This window comes from Colobus angolensis, unplaced genomic scaffold, assembly GCF_000951035.1.
Source record: "Colobus angolensis palliatus isolate OR3802 unplaced genomic scaffold, Cang.pa_1.0 Scaffold3, whole genome shotgun sequence".
Classification (NCBI taxonomy): domain Eukaryota; kingdom Metazoa; phylum Chordata; class Mammalia; order Primates; family Cercopithecidae; genus Colobus; species Colobus angolensis.
In genome coordinates, this window is record NW_012116265.1 from 25,071,116 (window position 1) to 25,092,916 (window position 21,801).

Below are 21,801 nucleotides of genomic sequence, written 5' to 3' on the forward strand. Positions count from 1 at the left end.
CCTTTCAAGTGCTAGCATTTTAGAATTCTATTTACTTGTTTTAATGTTTTAAACCATCCCCTGCCTCAGCAAGAATAATGGGCAATCAACTAGGATACAATTTTCTTTATTATCATTTGATTCCCCCCTCTACATCTTACACACACACACACACATCCCAACAACTTAAAATAGTCCATTTGATCAAGAATCTGGAAACTTCTGGATTACAGCAGACTAAAAAAGGAGAAATTGGAAGAATGTACAAGAAATTGGTACATCTGGGGATGCCTCTGAGGAGGGGAATTTGAGGGGAACAGGAGTAGGAGACAGACCTTCATTGTATACCCTTTTGTACCTTTTCAATTTTTTTACCTCTTTACCTAAAATTTTTTTCCAGCAAGAAAAAAGTTTTCCATCCTCTTTCTTCTACCACATGTCTCTCTGCAGCTCAGTGCCTAGGGGAAGAGGAGCCCAGTGACTGAGCTGGACTCACACACTGGAGGCTGCCTTCAGACCAGGCCCTCCCTAAGGCAAACACCCTCCTCTAGCCAGGCTGGCCAACAGCCTTGCTTCCCTGGCTGCCCCATGGGCCTGGAGGGGTTCTGTGGGTGCACACCCACTGCTGGCTACCCCTGCCACCAGCACTTATCTGAGCTGTCAAGCTGTGTAGGGACTCCATTCAGAGTGCTCCAGTAAGGGGCCGGCCCCATAGCTCCAGCACCAGATGGGCAAAGAGGCCTAAGAATTCAGCAAAGGGGGAAATACATCCAGCCTTAAATTCTCCAGGCTGTGCCATCCCCTTTCAAAGGCAGACTGCCTTTGTTTGTTTTCTACTACTAATATAACATGAGGACAGGCTCATAAAAAAGAATAAAAGGGCGAGAGATGAGTAGGAGACAGGGTCCTCACAGATCCCTTTGCTCCTGGCCTCATCCCCAAACTGCTTGCTTCCATGTGGCAGAGCTGGGCTGCAGGGTCTCTGGCAGGGTCCCACTGCCCTGATCTCCCCAGTGCCAGCTCCTCATCAGCTTTCCCTCATGACATCCAGCCTCCACCTGACTTTCCTTTTCTGATTCTAACCTTGAATGGGTGCTGGTCCATCACTTGTGTGTCCTACTTCCCTATGCCCCTCCTCGGATTTCTGATTCCCCCATTACCTGTTTGGCCAACTTATGGCACTGCCACACTGCCAAGAAATAGCCGTCATCACTGAGGTCTGCTTCCCAGTCTGGAGCTCTCGCTTTCCCCACAACCGAGATTGTTCGAGGTAGGAGCCTCTACCCTCCATACACTTTCCCCACACCCTACCTCTTTCCGGAATCAACACAGCCAATCTCCCCTTAGTAAGTAAAAAATATTCATGTCCTTCCTTTGTATGACCCCTTACTGGGAATCCAGAGATCATGATGCTTAGGTCTTGTAAGTGGTCTCCGTGATAGGGTGGGAAGAGGCCACATTGGTCCTCTGAAGTCCTAACTCTCTCTGCTAAAAGATACTCTTCTGAAAACGGCTTTACGTGCTGCCTATGCTCAATCTGGGGTGTCCTGGTTGTACTTCAGCACTGATTGCTGACCTCACATTGCAGGCCCCAATGTTTGTCACTGCAATGAGCAGACTCTCCTGCCTGTCCAACTGCACACAGGCCCAGATGGGACTGGGCTGTCCCCTAGCAGGCCACGGGAAGGTGGAGGCAAGAAGATAATCGAGAAGCCATGAGAGTCAGACAAGCAGCAGCAGATGGGGATGTGCACTGGGTGGAGTGAACAAATAGCACGAGGAAAATCAGCTTTGCGGACAGAAAAAGCCAAGTGGAAAGTGTAATAAATACTAAAACCAGAAAAGCCTGAAGAGAGTCCATCTAGGGAGCAGCAGGAGGATGGCTAACATCACTGGAGTTTAGGTCGGAGGGGAGGACGGCAGGAGGGGCCAAGGTGGTCAGTATTCTGGGGGCTAGGGGCAAGAGAAATGGCACAATGTAAGTCTCAGGAAGGGTCACTCACCTTCCAAGCTGTTGGATTTATTGGCTGCCACAAGCAGAATCTATTTAAAACACACCAGGCATTTTGCCTCATTCTGTTTCCCTGCCCAGAAAAGGCTGGAGCCAAAGGCTGAGGGAAGGATTCCAGCATCAGGACCCTGAATGGATGACATGGCTGAGACCATGAAGATCCCTGCCCCATCCTGAATGACCCACACTTACATCCCCAACCCTACCCAAGCTGCCAGGCCACTAAACTCCTCGCATATTGAACACAGTCCCAAAGGCAGCTTGTGGTATCCATTTCCACTGGGAAAGACTCAATGGCTTCCTTCATCCTGTCTTCAAACTTGTCAGAAAGCAGATACTACTCAAATCTGATAGCTGCTCTTAAGGGCACACTCAAAGGGCACTCCCTGACCAGTGGGAATATTCTTAATGATGACTGAGAGGCCTTGGGTGTTAAGACTATAGCAAGACCAAGGAGCGAGCATGAAAGGGCACCAAGGGTAAAATGGCCCTAGGGAAACTATACGGGACTTGAATTGGAAAACACCAAGAGCCTCGCTCCTTTCTCTGAACTGTGTATCTTCGGGAAGTTCTAATTTGGAGAAGATCCGACTCCTTATCCACCTGCCACAGAGAAAGTATTAATAAAATATAAGGCTAGGGTCTAGGAGAAGTGGCCCAGGAAAGCCATCTATGCAAATTTTGTTTCCTTCCTACTTGAGAGGGTTGGGGATGAGAGGTCCGCCCTTCCCTGGCTCATAAGCCCATGAGTTGTGTAAAACCTGTTCAAGAAGGCAGAATATAAGCCCTCTTCTGCATGAGATTCATATTCTTGAAAGAATTAGTGTATAAATCAAATTTTACCTGCCAGAGAAGCTGGCTTTTCAAACTAAATTCGGAGTCAATCCTATGTTTAAACAGAAGGATGGCTTATGAAGGTGAATAACCATTCTAGGTCACATTTGCAAACTGGGAACTCTGAATGTCTGACTTGGATGGTGGGGCAGGGGGTTCTGTCTAGAAATTAATCTATAGTTTGCTTCTAGGTTGCAACTAAGCATTATTTTAAAACAAACAGAAGACTGAGTTTAAAAAAAAAACATTTTTAATGGAAAATTTCAAATATATATATATATAGAGAGAGAGAGACAGTGCCCAATAGACACAGCTTCAATGATTCTTAACCCATGGCCAATCCTGTGAGAAACATGGTCTTTTGAACCAGCTGACAGATACAGAGGATGAACTTCATGGTACAGAACAAAAAGAATTAGTCCTACTGAGGCTGCAGTATCCAAAACGTTTCTGCATAAATGCCCTAGAGTCTAAAGTATGAAACAAAGGGGTGGAGAATATTATTCGTTTGCGACCAAATAAGAAACCTGGGAATTAAAACACAAAACGAAACCGCACACACATACAATCTCTCTGAAGGATACAAATTAATAGTAACACTGGTTGCTTTCAAGGAGGGCAGAAACACTGGAGTGATTTTCCTTTCATTATATGTTTTTTTAAAATTTCATACTATGTGTACGTTTTACCTATTTTAAAAAATCAACGTATTAAAATCAAACATGAAGCTTTGCGATAACCAAATCCACTAGATGTGACAAAAGTGAAAACTGCCTGGACTCAATATATAAGAGCACTTATATTCTGCCTTATTGAATAGTGTTTTACACAACTCATGGGCTTATGAGCCAGGGAAGGGCGGACCTCTCATCCCCAACCCTCTCAAGTAGGAAGAAAACAAAATTTGAATGGATGGCTTTCCTGGGCCACTTCTCCTAGACCCTAGCCTTATATTCCATTAATACTTTCTCTGTGGCAGGTGGATCTTCATCACATTTTGATCTGGATTAACTGTTTCATAGTAATTTTCTCAGCTAGATGAATGCACAACCTTCCAATCCCAAAATGTACATCATTAGAATAGGTGTTTCACATAATATTAACACCACCAGCCCCTGGTGGTTATACGGATATATGCATTGTCAAAATTCATTGAGTTGTGTTCTTCAGAGTTGTGCACTTTATCATATGTTACTTATACTGCACTTTAATAAAGTATTGCTAAAAAAAAAAAAAATCCCAGTCCTTGTGGACAAATAAGCCAAAAACTCACCACTTAAGAGGTTTGTTGGGTTGGTGGTTCAGAGAAAGGTGCTGTTATGAGGAAACATTATGTGGACTTTTTGCAAAAACTTACTCTTTGGAAACCACCACTACAGCATGTGCTTTTGGTTAAGCATTCCATGACTGAAATGCAACTCTTTGCTGAAATGCCGAGAGGATGAGGCAAAATCTTGGCCAAGGTCAAGCTCTGCTGATGGTCTGAGAGGGGGATGGCAGCCAAGTGCTCTGCACTTGTACAACATTGAAAAAAGAAAAACTAACCTAAGTCATCTTATGTTCCTTTTTGTAGCCAACTTTTGTCCTGCTCATTGTGTCCAAGAACTCAGAGGGAGCCATATCTGCAACAGCTCAGGCTTACCAAACCTCCAGGGCCAAACATACATATCTTGATTAAAAAGAAATGAAGCCAGCCAACAGGGCTTTAGTTGATTCCATGGGATATAAGGAGAAATTTCAGAATTTTAGATAAAGTTAGGGTCCATCGAGGAGAGGGCAGAGAAATGTAGTTGAGCTTCCTGTTTGGCTAGCTGCCTACTTTTTCTGAAACAAACAACAAAAGGACCCCAATTTGGTAGAAAGCAGGGGCTCATGTCTAGATCTAGGTGACTATTGTGAAAAGAGCTCCAAGATGAACACACTTGGTACAAATCTGTGTTACACAATGAAAAGCCAGTCCACTTTGGGACTGAAACTAAGCACAAGGATGGACTAGAAATTGTATTTTCTGTCAGGTCATAGGGGATGGATATATAGAGATAAGTGTCTTCAGCAGCTTATAAAATGCAAACTTTAGATTTTGCACATGTCTGTCTAGCTGATGCCCAGGCAAAGGCAAAGGCAAGCAGGACAAAGTCCAAGGCAAGTCAGGGTTATACAAGACAGGGTCCAGAGATGCTTTCCTGTCTCCCTGTGAGTTCTTCATGTCTTAGGACTCACGGATGGATAAGACCGTGTTAACACTATGGATGCCTCCAATGTTCTTGGGCTGTCACAACACCGCACACAAAACACAGAAAGAGTGTTTTTACTTATTGGTTTAAAGTTTTTTTTTAGAGTACTCAATTCAATTCTCCATTACATACATATATATACACATATATACATACATTTATATATGTGTGTACATATGTATACATATGTAATGGAGTATGTACGTCTATATGTGTATATGTATGTAATGTGTATATATATGTATGTGTATGTGTGTATATATACATGTGTATGTATATATGTGTATATATGTAATATATATGTATACATATATGTGTATATACATATATATACTCTTAATTTATTTACTCTTAAAATGAGAAACAGTCTTTCCCCACTCAATATCTTCCCATCTACAACACCTGCCACACTTGCCTCATTTCCCTTTTACACTTAATCTCCTATTAAATCCTACAGCACTGGCAATGTGGTTAAACATACAGATTTCCCTTCTCTCTTTCTGATTATTCAGTCGTCTGGGCGATAGAGAAATGTGAGTTCCCTAGAGCCACACATCTCCGGTGAGACAGGTATTCTGACACCAGATGGAGAGAGCAGGCTTCTCCCTAGCCAATGAGGCCATGGTGTGGCATCCTGCTTCCCTTATTACCCTTCTTTCCATGCAGTCTCCATTCCCAGTGCTGGGGGTAGGACGAGAGTATGCAACAAAGCAGAAAGTACACAGTCCTCAAGGGAAAGGGCCACATAAGGAAACAGTGGGGTGGATTACAGAATGCTACAGCTAGGAGGGCCCTTACGGCACATCTAATTCAAACCTCTATAGATACAGAAAGGAGCCCAGAAAAGTGATCTGTCCAAAGGCACACAGCTGGTGGGTGGAACCAGAACCTAAGTCACCAGCACACTTTTCTCTGATCCTCCAGTACATGACAGAACTAGGTACAGGAAAGAGCAAAATTTGAAGTTCAGTTCATGAACAAGCTCCCAGCCCACTCCATCCCCACTAAACAAATAAATGTACCTCCTTTAAAATTATCCATGTTTCAATCTCATTCCTTTTCAGCCGCCTGTAGCTTACTAAGCTCAAAATTCTGTTTCTTATCTAGGACTTAATAGATACCCTGGTGGCTTGAGTAGCCAGAATCTTAACTCCACCTTGGCATGCTGCAGCCTGAGAAGGGAGATCTTTAGGAAGCAGAAGTAGGGGCCAGGCGCTATGGCTCACACCTGTTATCCCAGCACTTTGGGAGGCCGAGGCGGGTGGATCACCTAAGGTCAGGAGTTCAAGACCAGCCTGACCAACATGGCGAAACCCCATCTCTACTAAAAATACAAAAATTATCTGGGCGTGGTAGCGCACGCCTGTAATCCCAGCTACTTGGGAGGTTGAGGCAGGAGAATCACTTGAACCCAGGAGGCAGAGGTTGCAGGGAGCCAAGATCGTGCCACTGCGTTCCAGCCTGGGTGACAGGAGCAAAACTCCATCTCAAAAAAAAAGCAGCAGCAGCAGTAGATTCTAAGTAGCCATTTCAACTCAGGAATATTCTGAACCCAAACATCATGCTTATAATAATGCTGCCTATAAATTCGGCAGCTTTTGAAGCTTATGCTGAAAGGCAAGAGGCTACCCATCCAGCAAGAGAGAAAAATTTGAGAATAACAAATAGCAAAAAGCAAATGCTTTGAGTTCAGTCTGGAGGGTATGACATTATCTCCATTCAGTCACAACACAAAATGACCTTTGAGGCAGCCTGCACCATATCAGAAGGGGGTACAACCCAGGATGCATGAACTCGGTCCTTTGACAACTCTATTCCTCTGCAAAGGCAGTTCTTGATTCTCTCTCAAATGATTAACCATTTGGTCCAGTTACCCAGTTTCTAAGGCCCCCCAACCAGAATTGGCCACAGATAAAGCTGGTTAGACAAAAAAAAAAAAAAAAAAAAAATGATCTAATGTACTTCCCACCTTTCCAAATAACATGTTAGCATTTAAGCAAGGCCTTGCTTCCTCAAGCAAAGGGAGTGACTAACACACCTTCTAGCAGGCTGGTGGAATAGGTACTTTTGAACACATGGGCTGTGTGGCTACACGTCATCCCTGCTCCATCACCTGATGCAAAACTACTCCAGGACTGGGACAGGCAGAAGTTGCTGGGCTCCTGCACAAGGGACATCTTGGTGAATGCCTGAAAATTATATCTGAATTCCGAAACAAAAGTATTTGGGGGCTGGGCACAGTGGCTCATACCTGTAATCCCAGTACTTTGGGAGGCTAAGGTGAGAGGACAGCTTGAGGCCAGGAGCTTGAGACCAGCTTGTGCAACAAAGCAAGACCCTCTCTCTACAGGAAAAAAAAAAAAAAAAAAAATTAGCCAGGCATGGTGCCACAGGCTGTAGTCCCAACTACTTGGGAAGCTGAGATGGGAGGACTGCCTGAGCTCTGGAGGTTGAAGCAGCAGTGAGCCATAATTGCACCACTGCACTCCAGTCTGGAGTGAGACTCTGTCAAAAAAAAAGTATTGAGGAGATTATGTATTATTTTTATGTTATTCAGATCAATTAATAGTTAATCAAAACAAGAATCATTCTTATGCTCTCTTTTAGTTTATCTCTTCCAACAAAAACTGATTCTCAGTGTACTCCTGAGGGGATTAGGTACGCTCGAAAAATGACCATCTTATAATAGAAAACATAAAAGACCAGAAAAAAAGATTCATTTAAAATACATAATAATTGGCCGGGCGCGGTGGCTCAAGCCTGTAATCCCAGCACTTTGGGAGGCCGAGACGGGCGGATCACGAGGTCAGGAGATCGAGACCATCCTGGCTAACACGGTGTAACCCCGTCTCTACTAAAAAACACAAAAAGCTAGCCGGGCGAGGTGGCGGGCGTCTGTAGTCCCAGCTACTCGGGAGGCTGAGGCAGGAGAATGGCGTGAACCCGGGAGGCAGAGCTTGCAGTGAGCTGAGATCCGGCCACTGCACTCCAGCCCGGGCGACAGAGCGAGACTCCGTCTCAAAAAAAAAAAAAAACATAATAATAATAATAATAATAATAATTAGTAAACTAGCAAACTGAGAAAATATCTCCTTTAAAAGAAAAAAATGATACTTCTTATAAGGTTGAGACATAAGGAAGCGGAAAAAAGGAAGAAAGGATAAATGAATGAATGAAAAATTGAGAGGCAGGGTAAACTAAGAACTTAACTCACAGTCAAATGTTAGGGCCCCAAACTAACAGGCAGAATAGGAAGGTGAACAAAACCTCTTTCTGCCTGCTGGATTCTTGAGAGTCTAAAATCCAGGATTAAAGTGGCTTTATTTCAACAGAACACATTTTGTCATCTGATCTCTATCCGTGACATGGATAAGAATAAGTAACTTATGGCTGTGCTCTTAAGTGGCAACAAAAAAATACTAATTGTTTACGTAGCAGGAAAAAAACATCTGCCTATAGCCTTTATTTTAAAATTTAAAATTTTATTTTTTTACTTTTTTACATTTTTATTTTAAAATAAATATAAACAGTGTTTCCAAAAAACATTGACTACAAGGGGGAAATGAGGCAATAAGGTTGGAAGACGGGAAGGACTCAAGAAGAGATGCTGAACCTGCAAACACAAGATCAGGGAGCATGCAGAGAGGCCCTTGCTGTGACACCATCCTCTCACTGCTACTCATATGAAGCTCAGTGACTACGCTGGGACACTGGAGCTAAAGGGTCAAAGAGAAGCATTTCATTCCTAAAAGGTGATGTCAATTTGTACTCAACCCTGGCAATGTAAGTTCCCCTCTTCACAATCCAATTCTAAGATTCTAGTTTTAAGAAATTACCAAAGATAGAGCCAAAGAGATATACACAAGAAACTTTATCACATCATCACTGATAATAAAAGTATCTGAAACAACCAAAATTTTTAACAGTGTGGGGATGGATAAGGTAGAACCACTAGAAATCTATTTTCAAAGATTTAAAAACATAGGAAGTTACTCGTGATACCATGTTAATCAGTGAGAGGTTAAAGTTAGGATACCAACCTGTATATATGTATGACCTTCAATTTTGTTTAAATATTATACACCTTATATGCACTTTTTAATACTGAGAGGAAATTCATAAACATATCAGCAAAGTTTAGCTCTGCTCTAGATGGAGAGAAGATGGCTAATTTTTATTCTTTGTTTAGACTCTTCTGTAATGAACATTGTTACTTTTATATCAGAAAAATAGACATTTACCATAAAATAAGTCTACCCTCAAATCTCTCATTTACGATGACAATTGTCAGTCTTAGGAAAAGCCTGCTAAAGTTCAAAGCAGACTCAAAGAAAAAAGATTCAAATCTACACAGTAACTCTCTCCTGAAAAGGATGAGAAATCTTGTGTGACGCAGTCTGGCTTTTTCCTCTACTTTGCTGCTGGCTCTATTTTACTGTGCCTTACAGAAAACTCCATGGGAAAACCCATTCCTTAGCACCTTAAATGTCCTTAAGTGTTTCTCACCTCTTAGCACGAGGATTAAAAGGAAAGAAAATGAAACCGCCCTACTCCCTTGTTTCAAAGTAAAAACTTTTCTTGCAAAGCTATCAAAATGACTTAAAATCAGGTATGCAAAATTTGAAACGTAAGTCATGAGTTACGTTCAGTAACCAGTCACTTTTTTCCGCAAGAATGAATATAAAAACAAATCTCTGAGTGCCCTCTTGTGGCAAGCCTGACTATTACCACAACCCAAGTACCAGCCTCTCCCCATCTATTTCCACAGCTCCACTCCTGGGCTCCGCATAACACAGCCAGGAGGCAGAGACCCCAAAATAACCCACTATAGTGAACGCACATTCCTCAAAGTGGCTGGTACTATTTGTTTTCAAGGATTTCTAGTTTAGATCCCAGAAATGCCTGCTTGAAGACAAATGGGAATGAAGGGTCAGAGGAGCAAGATGCAGCATGTGCACGTAGGTTCGTGGGCTGCTATTGATGGCCGATGGTGACTGTGTATGGTATATCCATGCACACATACCATGGCACTGCCAGGAGGCAGGGACCTGTAGGATAAATAGCCCCTTCCCTAGGAACACTTACCAGTTTTATAAAGTCGTGAAGTTTTACATTCACATCCAGTGAGCCTTGTGCTTACAAGAAGTTTTATTTATCAATTTTAGAGCAAACATCACCAACTTGGGCACAATTCCAAAATAGAGCTCTTGTTGGATTCTGGTCATAAAATTATTTTTTAGGCTTGTTAAGATCTTATAAAATAAGAAAGTTTCCCTAATACTTTAGAAAAAATACTAATCATTAATAAGTCAATTTTACACTCAAAGTGATGGCCTAAGATTTTGAAAGATGAAACAACACTCCTCTTTTGAACATCTAATGTATTAAGTAACCTCGGTGTCCTAGGCTTCAGAGGAGACAGAGAAGTCCTCATATTGCAACCTGACCAGATGACTCTGGGAGTGAATTAAATGCTTAAAAGAGGTCAGTCTTGCAAATTCGATGAAGCACAGAATATAGGGAAACTGATACTGATTCGGATAAAAGATAACATTCCCCTCAGAAAGTGGTGAAGCTAAAAATCTTGCAGTTCTGGGGCAGGAGAAGTGCAACAAGCAGGCAACAAACAGCATGAAAGAAAAAGCTGGGTGAATTTCAAAGTTCTATTAGGAGATGGAGTTTGTGGTTCTTTCTGCCCCAACCTGGTCAAAGGCTCATTTCCAGAAAAGGATTTCTTCCAGTGATAGGGTGGAAGCATGTGGCAGGAATTTGCTGTTTGGTCCTGAATGTGTAAAGGAAAGCCTTTTCAAGTATGTGAAGTAGACTGAAGTGACCCAGATGGGATGGATCTCAATTACATGAGTTATGGGAGAGCATGAAGCAAATAAATGATAATGATGACGTTGAACTGGGAAAATAAATTTGACTCCTTGCTCACTTCTCCAGCCTTTGGAAGAACTTTTTCTTCCCTCTTAATGGGACTGATATGCTGGACAGCCCCTGTTAGAGATAAACTGAGGCACCAGACAAGGAAGAAATGCATTAAAAACATTTTTTGAAAGTCTTGACAAGTCACTTCTGGGAGAAGTCTTCATTTTTCCTCTGCACAGGGATAGCAGAAGAGGGAGATTAAAAATAAAGGCCAAGGCCTCTCTTGTCCACAAAAATAAGAGAGGATAAAAGACCCAGCCCGCTTAAAATCCAAAACCGTAAACTCTCCTTCAAACAATATCTTTGCTCCAGCAGAAGCATCCTAGGATTAGTCTAGGTTAGTATTCTGATTCGTGTCACCCAGGTTTTGACAATTAATGATGTATTAAAATGGGAAGAGGTGACTCTTCAACCTTGGCTCCAGCTTTCCACCTGTGCTAACCGGGAGGAAAGCAGCTATCACGACAGCTGGATGGGAAGATCTTCCCCGAATTTCCGGAGCAGCTTCTGATGGTTGTGGTCCACTGACCACTGCTGGGGCAGGTGCTTGGGCTGCATGGAGTCCAGGAAGTGCTGACGCCAGCGGCTCTCCAGCTGCATGAGGGAGCGCAGCCCACCCTGGCTGTGACACTGCACCACCTTCAGCCCATGAGGAACATAGTTTTCATTGGAGATTCTGCCAAGACACAAAAAACAAAAGGTCTGAGGGAAACAAGCACAGGATGGCCTCACAGCTTCAAATGCTACAGGCCAAGGGTAAATGGGGAGGTTGAATGACTCCTAACGGGTTACTTTGGTGTTTTCCAGACATCCTCTTTCTTATCTCTGCCCTTTTTTATAGATTGAACATACAACTCACAATTCCAACAGAAGGTATTCCAGGGTTCTGAGCCCTACTGACAGGAAGGCCACTGCATAATGTTCAGCTCCCACGAGAGGGGCCCTACCATCCAGCAGATAATGGATGAAGAATGCTGGTCTTCCATTTCTTCCAGGATTACCCCGTGACCAGTTCACCCCTCTTTTAAGTTGTTCATTCTGGGACACAGTATTTATATGAGGCTGTTAAATCAGCCCACATGTTACACTTTTTCACAACACAATTTAATAACTGAATGTAAAATGCAAGGTAGCGTATTTCTTTAGAGCCTTCTTTCTCACAAAAAGATGCCAAGCCACAGTGGTGAGAAGTGTTTTAGTCACAGTTAAATGCTACCATGGTTGCTCAGTTGTGCAAATGGTGCCATTAAATGAGATGAATCCCTCCCTCCTTCCTAAGCAGAGTCCTTCAAAACTGCTCCAATGCCATGTGAATGGTGCTTTCACCTCCTGTGAATAAAGATGGCCTTCCTCAAGGAAGTACCCTGCCCACACACACTCTCCTCTCCCTACATTCATACCCCACTTTCAATCCTCCCTCCCAAGACGCCCACCATCCCAGCAGTGTTGGTGTCTCTGGGTATCTGCAGACACTTTATTATTAATATTTAGCTCATGCACTTCCCACTAACTTGTCTGTCTCCAAACAACTGTTCTTCTCAGTCACAAGTCCAGCATTCATCTATCCAATTCAGCAAGATGAATTTGTTAGAAAAGTCTGTGGCTGAAAGGGGAGGTTTAGCTGCTTTAGAAAACATATTGGCGGCTGGGCGTGGTGGCTCATGCCTGTAATCCCAGCACTTTGGGAGGCCAAGGCGGGAGGATCACTTGAGGCCAGGAGTTTGAGACCAGCCTGACCAATGAGGTGAAACCCTGCCTCTACTAAAAATACAAAAATTAGCCGGGTGTGGTGGCACACATCTGTAATCCCAGCTACTTGGGAGGCTGAGGCAGGAGAATCACTGGAACCCAGGAAGTGGAGGTTGCAGTGAGCCGAGATTGTGCCACTGCACTCCAGCCTAGGCGGCAACAGAGTGAGACTGTCTCAAGAAAAAACAAAAGGAAAGGAAAAGAAAACATATTTGGAAATGAGTCAAAGTAGCCAGTCTCTCTAATTTGTAATATATATGACCTTGGCAAGTTACTTAACTGTAATCTCAGAGTATCCAACAAAAAACTTACAAAACAACATCTATCCTACAACCTCACAAAATAGCTATGGGGATAAAATTCTATAATTCTTTTAAAACTTTGAAAGATTTTTAAATTTTAAAATATAATAGCAGTTAACCAGTAAGAAATCTAAATCCTACTTTGTCGGGTTGTCATGAGAAACAATTAAGGAAATTTATGTGAAGTTTATTAGCTGGTTTGCTGCAAGATATAGTATATCTATAAATATCTGTTCAATAAATATTTGCAGTATCTGTAATAGATCAGTAGCATGAGTAAAAAAAAATTTGTTTTCTAAAAAAATTAAATATTTGCTTATAATTAGAGTTACTTTTTAATTTTTCAGTTAACAAAAACCCTATAGGCAACCAGCATCACTCTCAAGGTTTTGTTAACTTATCAGTTCCCTTATTTCAACTCCTAGTCCTGTTGGAAAAAGTGACAGTTGGGAGGCAGAACTGCACATGGTAGCCCAGAGTTCTTACCATCTGAGCCATGTGCCCATTCATTTCTCATTTCAGAACACTACATTGTGTCACATGAATTCAACTATGTACTCATGGAGAAGGAGGGAGAAAGCAAGGAAGGAAAAAAGAGAAAAGTAATTTACATAGTAAAAGCAATTCTGCTCAACATTCCATTCAGTGGGCTGATACCCTGGAGTGCAGGTGAGATAGGAACTATGAATTCATTAGTCACAGTTCTCACAGACCTGTATAAAGTCAAAGACACAAAACCACACATAGAATTGGCCCTCCATCTTTGTGGGTTCTGCATCTGTGGATTCAAACCTCAGATCAAAACGACTTAGGGCTAGGCACAGTGGCTCATGTCTGTAATCCCAGTTCTTTGGGAGGCCAAGGCAGGTGGATTGCTTGAGGTCAGGAATCTGAGACCAGCCTGGGCAGCCTGGTGAAACCCCATCTCTACAAAAAATACAAAGATTAGCTGGGTATGGTGGTGCATGCTTGTAGTCTCAGCTACTTGGGAGGCTGAGGTGAGAGGATCACTTGAGCCTGGGAGGTGGAAGTTACAGTGAGCCAAGAGTGACAGAGCTATATACTATCTCAAAAAAAAAAAACAAAAACACACACACACACACACAAAACTATTTGAAAAAAAAAAAAACTATCTGTACTATCTGTACTGAACACATACAGACTTTTTTCTCATTATTTCATAAACAATAAAATATAAAAACTATTTACATAGCATTTGCATTGTATTAGGTATTATAAGTAATTTACAGGTGATTTAAAGTATACAGGAGGATGTGTGTAGGATATATACAATGCTATGCCATTGTATATCAGGCACTTAAGCATTGGTGGATTTTGGTATTCAAGGGAGGTCCTGGAACCAATCCTCGATGGATACTGAGGGGTGAATGTACTGTATCTCATGGGGAACTTCAGAACTTTGAGGGTATTATTGGACTATTACTTCATCTCATGAGCTGGCATGAGGATTTACATCTGCATAGAAAGTGTAAGATGCAGCTCCACCACAACTGCACTCTCATGCTAATCACAGAAATGACTGAACTTAAGTGTATGATCTTAAAAAAGGTCAAAGATAGGGACCTCACAAAAAGCAAGTTTCCTATGGAAAGGAAATCCTCAAGTAGATTGTTCTATTCCACTTCTAAGGTATCTTAAACTACTAGCCACCTACTAGGTGAAGCATGAGGCTAGGCACTGTGCCTAAGCAGCCAATGCCCCCTCCCTGGCAAGCATTCTCACTAAGTAATGAGGATTAATGTCCCTAGTACATCCCGCACTCCCTTCTCTGACCAGAACTGTGCTTTGTACCTGGTCTCCAGGCTGGCAGCCTCTTGAAGCATCTCCTCTGTGACCGTGTCTGTGTTATAAAACTCTCTGAGTGCTTGCAGCAGCTCCTCCTTTCGATGAGCAGGCAGGCTCTCTGCGTTGAGTAGGGCCCTGGCCCCAGAACGCACCTGCCGACGCTCAGGATCTTCCAGCAGGCGCAAGCCCTCCTCAGAGCCAATGGGGGCCTGGAATTCCTTGGCCAGCTGTTGCTTCAGATGGTTGTCATAGTAGTTGGAAATGGCATGGCAGGAAGTGCAGAGCAGCAGCACATCGTGGGAGTTGTGGTCCTTCATCTCGATGGGGAAGTGCTTCCGGTACTCATGTGGAATCACGTTCTTCCTGGAACAAGCCCAGCCAGAAAGCAGCGCTCATGAGTGTATGACAGAGCACACAGGAAGACAGCAGACAGGCTACTGGGGTTCTAATTGGGGCCTAATCATGACTGGGAAGCCTTGGGCACCACCGCCCAACACAGATCACAGAAAAGCAGTATCACCTATTCCACTCTCAGCCCATCTATGTCTTAGCTTCCTCTCTCCTGAAAGTAAGTACAGACCACCTGCTGTGGGCTTCAGTGGAGGGCCAGTGTAGCAAGAGGTTAATAACAACCTCTGAGAGGGCTGTGCTCCCAGAAGGGAAAGTCTCAGAGAACTGAAAAGATTCTCTAATGGCCTTTTGACACCTGGACAACAACTCTCTCAAGAAGGCCTAGGAACCTGAAAAAGCCAATTTCCTTCATCTGAGAAGCAAATACCTTACTCCGTTTCCCTGCTTCACCAGGGTCCATCATTATTTTCTAAGGAGAACTAAGCTCTCAGGAAAAACTCTTGGCAGCAATGACTTTGTCTCACTTTGCAGGGGAGAAAGGAGGAAAGTGAGTGACTCCACAGAAGCCAGGGAGAAAGCCCAAGTGTCTGGGCACTCAGGTGTAGTTGGCAGCCTCACTCTCATGGTGCAGGGACCCTGATGTGAAACAGTATTACAGCACAGGGCAGGCTTCAGGACATCTGGATACTCCACGAACAAAACCAGGGCTCAAAAAGCTGGTGAGCCAGTCAAGAGAGGATGAGAACAACACAGCTTCTGAAGGAACTGGTCTTCAGTCTTTCATGAGCAAAAGGGAACCGCTTTCCACATGACAGACCATTACTGAGCATAGTGTTGCACTCCAGAAACTGAGAAATGGCTCAGGAGGCATAAAGGCCACTATCGCAAGGGCAGCAGAATACCAAAGCTCTTGGGGAAGCTGGATGCCAGGGATAAGCCTCTCAGCCAAAGTGGACAGACTCAGCCACAGCCCCCAAAGGCTCCGCATATGGCTACAAAAGCAATTTCCATCTGCCACAGACAACCAGGGTGGCCCAATGCCACACTCACCGAATGTAGGAGTCTCTCTTGCCACACACTACACACAGGTTCTCTTTAACCATCAAGTAATAGTCTCCAGGAGATTCGGGCCTTCCTGCAGGTTCAAACCGTAGCTTCACCACAAAGGGCTCTTCACTCACCAGCTCTTAAGAGAAGAGACATCAGTGTTTGACTGTTCCCCTGCCCCCACCACCATGCCCAAGAAGCAGCACTACCTTCACTGTTCTCTGCTATGGCCTGGCAGAGAACAAGATTTCTGGGTTGTGCCTACCCAGTCCCATGCATCTCAAGGTCTCTCTGCCTTCCTCCATCCTTCCCTCTTCCTTATCTCACTCCCCACTCCTTCCAGCATCCAAAGCACCTAATTAGAGATAAACAAGGACAGCTGAATCTCATACCACCAATGCCTTTGTCCAGGTACCACTGAGCTTTTCTTCTATCACAAGTGCAGAGGGGCTGTCCATCAGGAGCATGGAGAAAGCAGTTATCATAAAGAGGTGATTTTCTGTGGGGAAAGGAAAGAGAAATCTCAAACCGAAAGCTAACTGTGGGTCAAAATGTCTGTTGCTTTCCCATGCTCTCTTCTGAGTGACTCAAACTATTCTCAACACTAAGCACTAAGGTCAAACAAACCACTATGGAAAACACAAACAGAGTGAGAAACCATGTTTAATCCTCACCTGCATTGGGCTAGGAAACAGAACTAAAAATGAATTAGTTTATGCCTCTAGTTTTTAAACTTATGGATTAGGACATTAGGGAGTGTGTCGGGTGGTTTACACATAGCTCTTCTGTGAATGCAAAAAAGAACCAAGCAACAAGAAAATTGCCAAATCACTGGGTGAAACAAAGTAAATTAAAAATTTTAAAGTTGAAGCCAAAGTAATGAGGGCCATGTGGATTTACTTCTAACTCACACACAATAACACTTCCTTCAATTTAATCATCCAATTAATTCCTAAAGGCATTTTGCTACAGGGACCAAATTTATGCTCCAAAGTACTTATTAGTCATCTTCCTACAATAGAGGAGTAAGTTATACAGGAAATTTTTCATTGGCTAGAGAGTAACATTTTCTTGGAGCTCGATGTCATTCTAAATAATCAATTAACATATGAACAAGAAATCAGATGATGCATTTCTCCTGAAAAGTATGAGGCACTACGTGTTATTTAGTTTCGCAGCTAGCCTGAAACAAGGAAGGAATGATAATTATACCCCATTTACAGTTGGAGAAGTTAAGGCCTAAGGTCACATCAGGGTCAATGACAGAACTAAGCTAAGCTTTCCTCATTTCCACTCCAACTGTCAAAAAATAAAAAAGTAAAAGAGGGGAAAAGGAGAAAACTACATAAATAAAGCAAAGGAGAGTCCAAACGTCTCTGATGGAAAGAAAAAGCAAGATTAACCCCTGGAGAGCTGCTGCTCCCCTACTACAAGCCTTCTCCCTAGACCCAAGGGAAGCACCATACCCTTTGCTAAGGCTGGGACTGACTCTTTACTAGACAGGGAGTGACTCAGTTACCTGGCAGAATAGCCCACTCCTAGGGGCTTTCTTTTATGTTTTCTGGGGTCTCTCCCTTGGTGGTTGCCTGGCACCATCCCATCCATCTTAGACTTCTTATGTTTTGGCTTCTGCTGAGATTCTGTTGCTTCTCCATTAACCTCTTCTCCCAATCTGCTCATTCCTTTGCTTCGAAATGGGATGTCGACGACACCCTGGCATTTTTCCAAGACTTTTCTCCAGCTACTGTGGTCATCGTTTTTTTCTCCAGGTGAATTCCTAGAGAAAGGGTATCCAAGAAGATGAAGAAAGAGAGCCACTGAAATCTGGGCATCCCTGGCAGCATAAATTACCTGAAGAGAAAAGTCAGAGATCAGTGGAATCTGGAAGGTAAACCAGAGAGAGCAACTTCAAAGTCAATCACAAAGAAATAGATAGCTCTTAGTATCCTAATTCAAAATGTATGACAACCTGGGCACCATATACTTCCTTAAAACTTTTTATTATAAAAATTTTCAAACTATACAAAAGTAAATTGAATAGCATGATTAACTCTCATGTTCGCTATGTTTTTAACTAAAATAGCTAAAAGAATGACTTACTCTAAATGCTGGAAAATCCTCACCTATATAAATCAGTGAAGTTTCTATCTGCTACCAAATTGCTGGACAGATTTCTCTCAACTTTGGGGGAAGGGTAGTTAACAAAGGCCTGAAAGCTAGTACATGAAATTCACTTTGGAGGCAGTCATCCTCTGGAATAGCTGAAATCATGATTCATTAAGAGGTCTGTGTGACTGTCAATCAGAAATGACCTGCCATATCCATTAATAAGATATTGAAAACAAAGAAAACAAATAGGTTTCAAACATGGGCCTCAAATCAAAGTCACAGGGCCCATTCCTGGAATTTATTTATTTAATAGTAGTAAGTCATTCTCCTAAGCAACTAGTGATACACAAGCTGGTCACAAAGAAAAGTACTATGGGCCAGGCACAGTGGCTCACCCCTTTAATCCCAGCACTTTGGGAGGCCAAAGCGAGTGGATCACCTGAGGTCAGGAGTTTGAAACCATCCTGGCCAACGTGGTGAAACCCTGTCTCTACTAAAAATACAAAAAATTAGCTGGGTGTGGTGGCGGACACCTGGAAACCCAGCTACTCGGGAGGCTAAGGGAGGAGAATCGCTTGAACCAAGGAGGCGAAGGTTGCAGTGAGCTGAGACCGCGCCACTGCACTCCAGCCTGGGAGACAGAGCAAGACTCCATCTCAAAAAAAAAGGAAAAGTACTGTGGTCAAAACTAAAATTCCGCTGGGCGCAGTGGCTCATGCCTGTAATCCCAACACTTTGGGAAGCTGAGGCGGGCAGATCACCTGAGGTCAGGAATTCGAGACCAGCATAGCCAACATAGGGAAACCCTGTCTCTACTAAAAATACAAAAAATTAGCTGGGCACGGTGGCATGCACCTGTCATCCCATCTACTCGGAAGGCTGAGGTAGGAGAATCGCTTGAACCTGGGGCTTGAAACCGGGAGGCAGAGGTTGCAGTGAGCTGAGATCGCACCACTGCACTCCAGCCTGAGCGACAGAGTGAGACTCCATTTCAAAAAAAATAAAATAAATAAAATTCTTAAAAACTAAAATTAACAGGTTTTCCCAACAAAAAGTATAAGGACTTTAAAATTCTATTACTTCACCTTTAATAACCAAGCCAGTGAATAATTCTATTAGTAAGGACCATTTATACTTTTAGAGTAAAACAAGTTTGGATAAAATTTTCCACCTAGATCCAACAATCTACATATCTATTAGCAGACTATTTCCCACAGAAGAATGTGTGCTTGAATGCAAAGACCAGAGTTCTCTTTAACACATTATTTTCTAATGATAAAGAAACAAATGGTACTAGGATGACTGGAGGTCCACATGAAAAAGAGTGAATGTGGACCCCTACCTCACAAGACACACAAAAATTAACTCAAAATGGATCACAAATTTAAATGCAAGAGCTAAAACTATATGACTTTTAGAAGAAAACATAGGAGCCAATCGTCATGACCTTGGGTGAGGCAATGATTTATTGAGTGTGACACCAAAAGCACAAGCAATTAAAAGAAGAGATTTTTAAAAAGAAACTGATAACTGGAGCTCATCAAAATTAAAAACTATTGTGCTTCAAACAAATAATGGGAGAAAATACTTTATAGATCATCTACCGGAAAAGGATCTAGAATATACAAAGAATTCCTAAAACTCAAAAATAAAATAACAAATGACCCGATTAAAACATGGGCAAAGGTTATGTATGAATACACATTTCTCCACAGAAGATATACAAATGGCCAATACGCACATGAACAGATGCCCAGCATCATTACTCACGAGGGAAATGTAAATCAAAACCACAATGAAATACCACTTCATACCTACTAGGATGGCTCTAATGGAAAAGACTGACAATAACAAATGTCAGGAAGGATGTAGAACACCAGCACCCTCATACACTGCTGGTGGGAATACAAAATGGTGTAGCTACTTTGGAAACCAGTTAACATTTCTCAAGGAAGAACAAGTGGTAACTGACTCAGCAAACAAGGTTGAAACTAGGCCTATGCAAGTGGTATGGCAAAAAGCCTAAGTTCTAATGGGTTTAAGCCACAGAACCAGGAAAGCATGAGGAATGGAGACACCAGGTATCTGTGAAGGCAAGGGTGAAAACAGAAGGGTAAGGTGAAATCTCCATAGAGAACACTTACACCCTGCTCTCCTCCTTTACAGCACAGGGCCAGACAACTATCCCTCCCCTAGCCCAAAAGACAGTAAAAGTTTAAATCGTATAATGGTTAAACCACAGAGGATCTGGACCTGGTAATACCACGCACAACTGAAGGGAGGGACGAAATGTCACCTGAAGAAAGGGGGATTAAGGGAGAGATTACACACTGAATGTTAAGACCACTGGTGCCTTTCCCCCACTCAGTGACTGGAATATAGGTAGTGGGGCTTACGCTTCTTGAATAGAATACTAGAAGATTCATCTCTGGAGAAACTAAGTCACCTGAGAGAAAAGACACGGTTACTGACATTTTTTTTTTTACTACTCATGCTCCCTTTCTCAAGAAGCTGTTATGAATGTACTCCGCCAAAGCAAGAAAGGAAAAAGATGTGGAATTTAAAAAACAGAGGATCTACTATGAAAGAGAGAGGTGAAGGGAATTCCACGCTGATGGTAAATGCAAATTCCAGGAGGAGAGTTGGGCAGCAGGCCTAGAGTGCAGTCCGTCCTGGGAGGAGCCAGATGAGAGAGGGCTCTAGGAAAGAAGGCTCCAAGGGAAAATGAAACAAGTAAGTGACCTGATGGGTGTCTGAACCAGCCCAGAGGAGATCCATAGTTCTGGTAAGGAGTCTGGGGTGGAAACAATAGGTACATGGACACTATGCAAACAAAATACTAATTATTAATCCTGGGAAATAAAAGTAACTGCAGTTTACTATGTGACTCAGCTATAAATAATATAAATACTGGATATTAATCTGATAAAAATGATGATTTGCCTAAATTGGGAGGATAGGGAAGAGAAGTATTTGTCTAGGGGCAGGGGAGCTGCAAGAGTACTAAACCGTATCTTCCATAGTATGAAGTCAAAAGATAATATATATAGATAAGGAAGAATAACGCATGCATGTAATTTAGAAGTATAATGATAATTACCAGAAAGAAATGAAAGTGGTTGCCTCTGAGGAGAAGAAGGAAGAAGGATTAGGAATGGGGAAAGGTAATACAGGGAACTATTTACTGCTTCTGAAAATAAGTTATAACTCCTACACACTTATAACACTATGTTTTTTTTTAAATTATGCATTTGTATTCATAAAAAAAAAAAAATCCCTTTTTCTGAAATGCCCAACATATAGTAAAAGGTCAAAAAAATCAGGCCTCTTGACCAGGTGCAGTGGCTCACACCTGGAAGCTGAGGTGGGCGGATCATTTGAGGTCAGGAGTTTGAGACCAGCCTGACCAACGTGGTGAAACCCCATCTCTACTAAAAATACAAAAAAA

At 42.6% G+C, this 21,801-nt stretch overlaps 1 protein-coding gene across 7 annotated transcripts in view; it reads right to left on the reverse strand.

Moving 5' to 3' along the window:
- Positions 1–10,186: 10,186 nt before the first annotated feature.
- EXD2 (exonuclease 3'-5' domain containing 2) overlaps positions 10,187–21,801 on the reverse strand; it is a 56,938-nt gene continuing 45,323 nt past the window's right edge. For all 7 annotated transcript variants that reach the window (XM_011949680.1, XM_011949679.1, XM_011949683.1 and 4 more), the window contains 5 exons: positions 17,764–18,095; positions 16,637–16,743; positions 16,248–16,383; positions 14,853–15,209; positions 10,187–11,665 (listed from right to left, as the gene is read on the reverse strand). In XM_011949680.1, the coding sequence (XP_011805070.1) occupies positions 11,449–11,665; positions 14,853–15,209; positions 16,248–16,383; positions 16,637–16,743; positions 17,764–18,095 (1,149 nt within the window). In that variant the 3' untranslated portion in view covers positions 10,187–11,448. The remainder of the gene's footprint in view (positions 11,666–14,852; positions 15,210–16,247; positions 16,384–16,636; positions 16,744–17,763; positions 18,096–21,801) is intronic.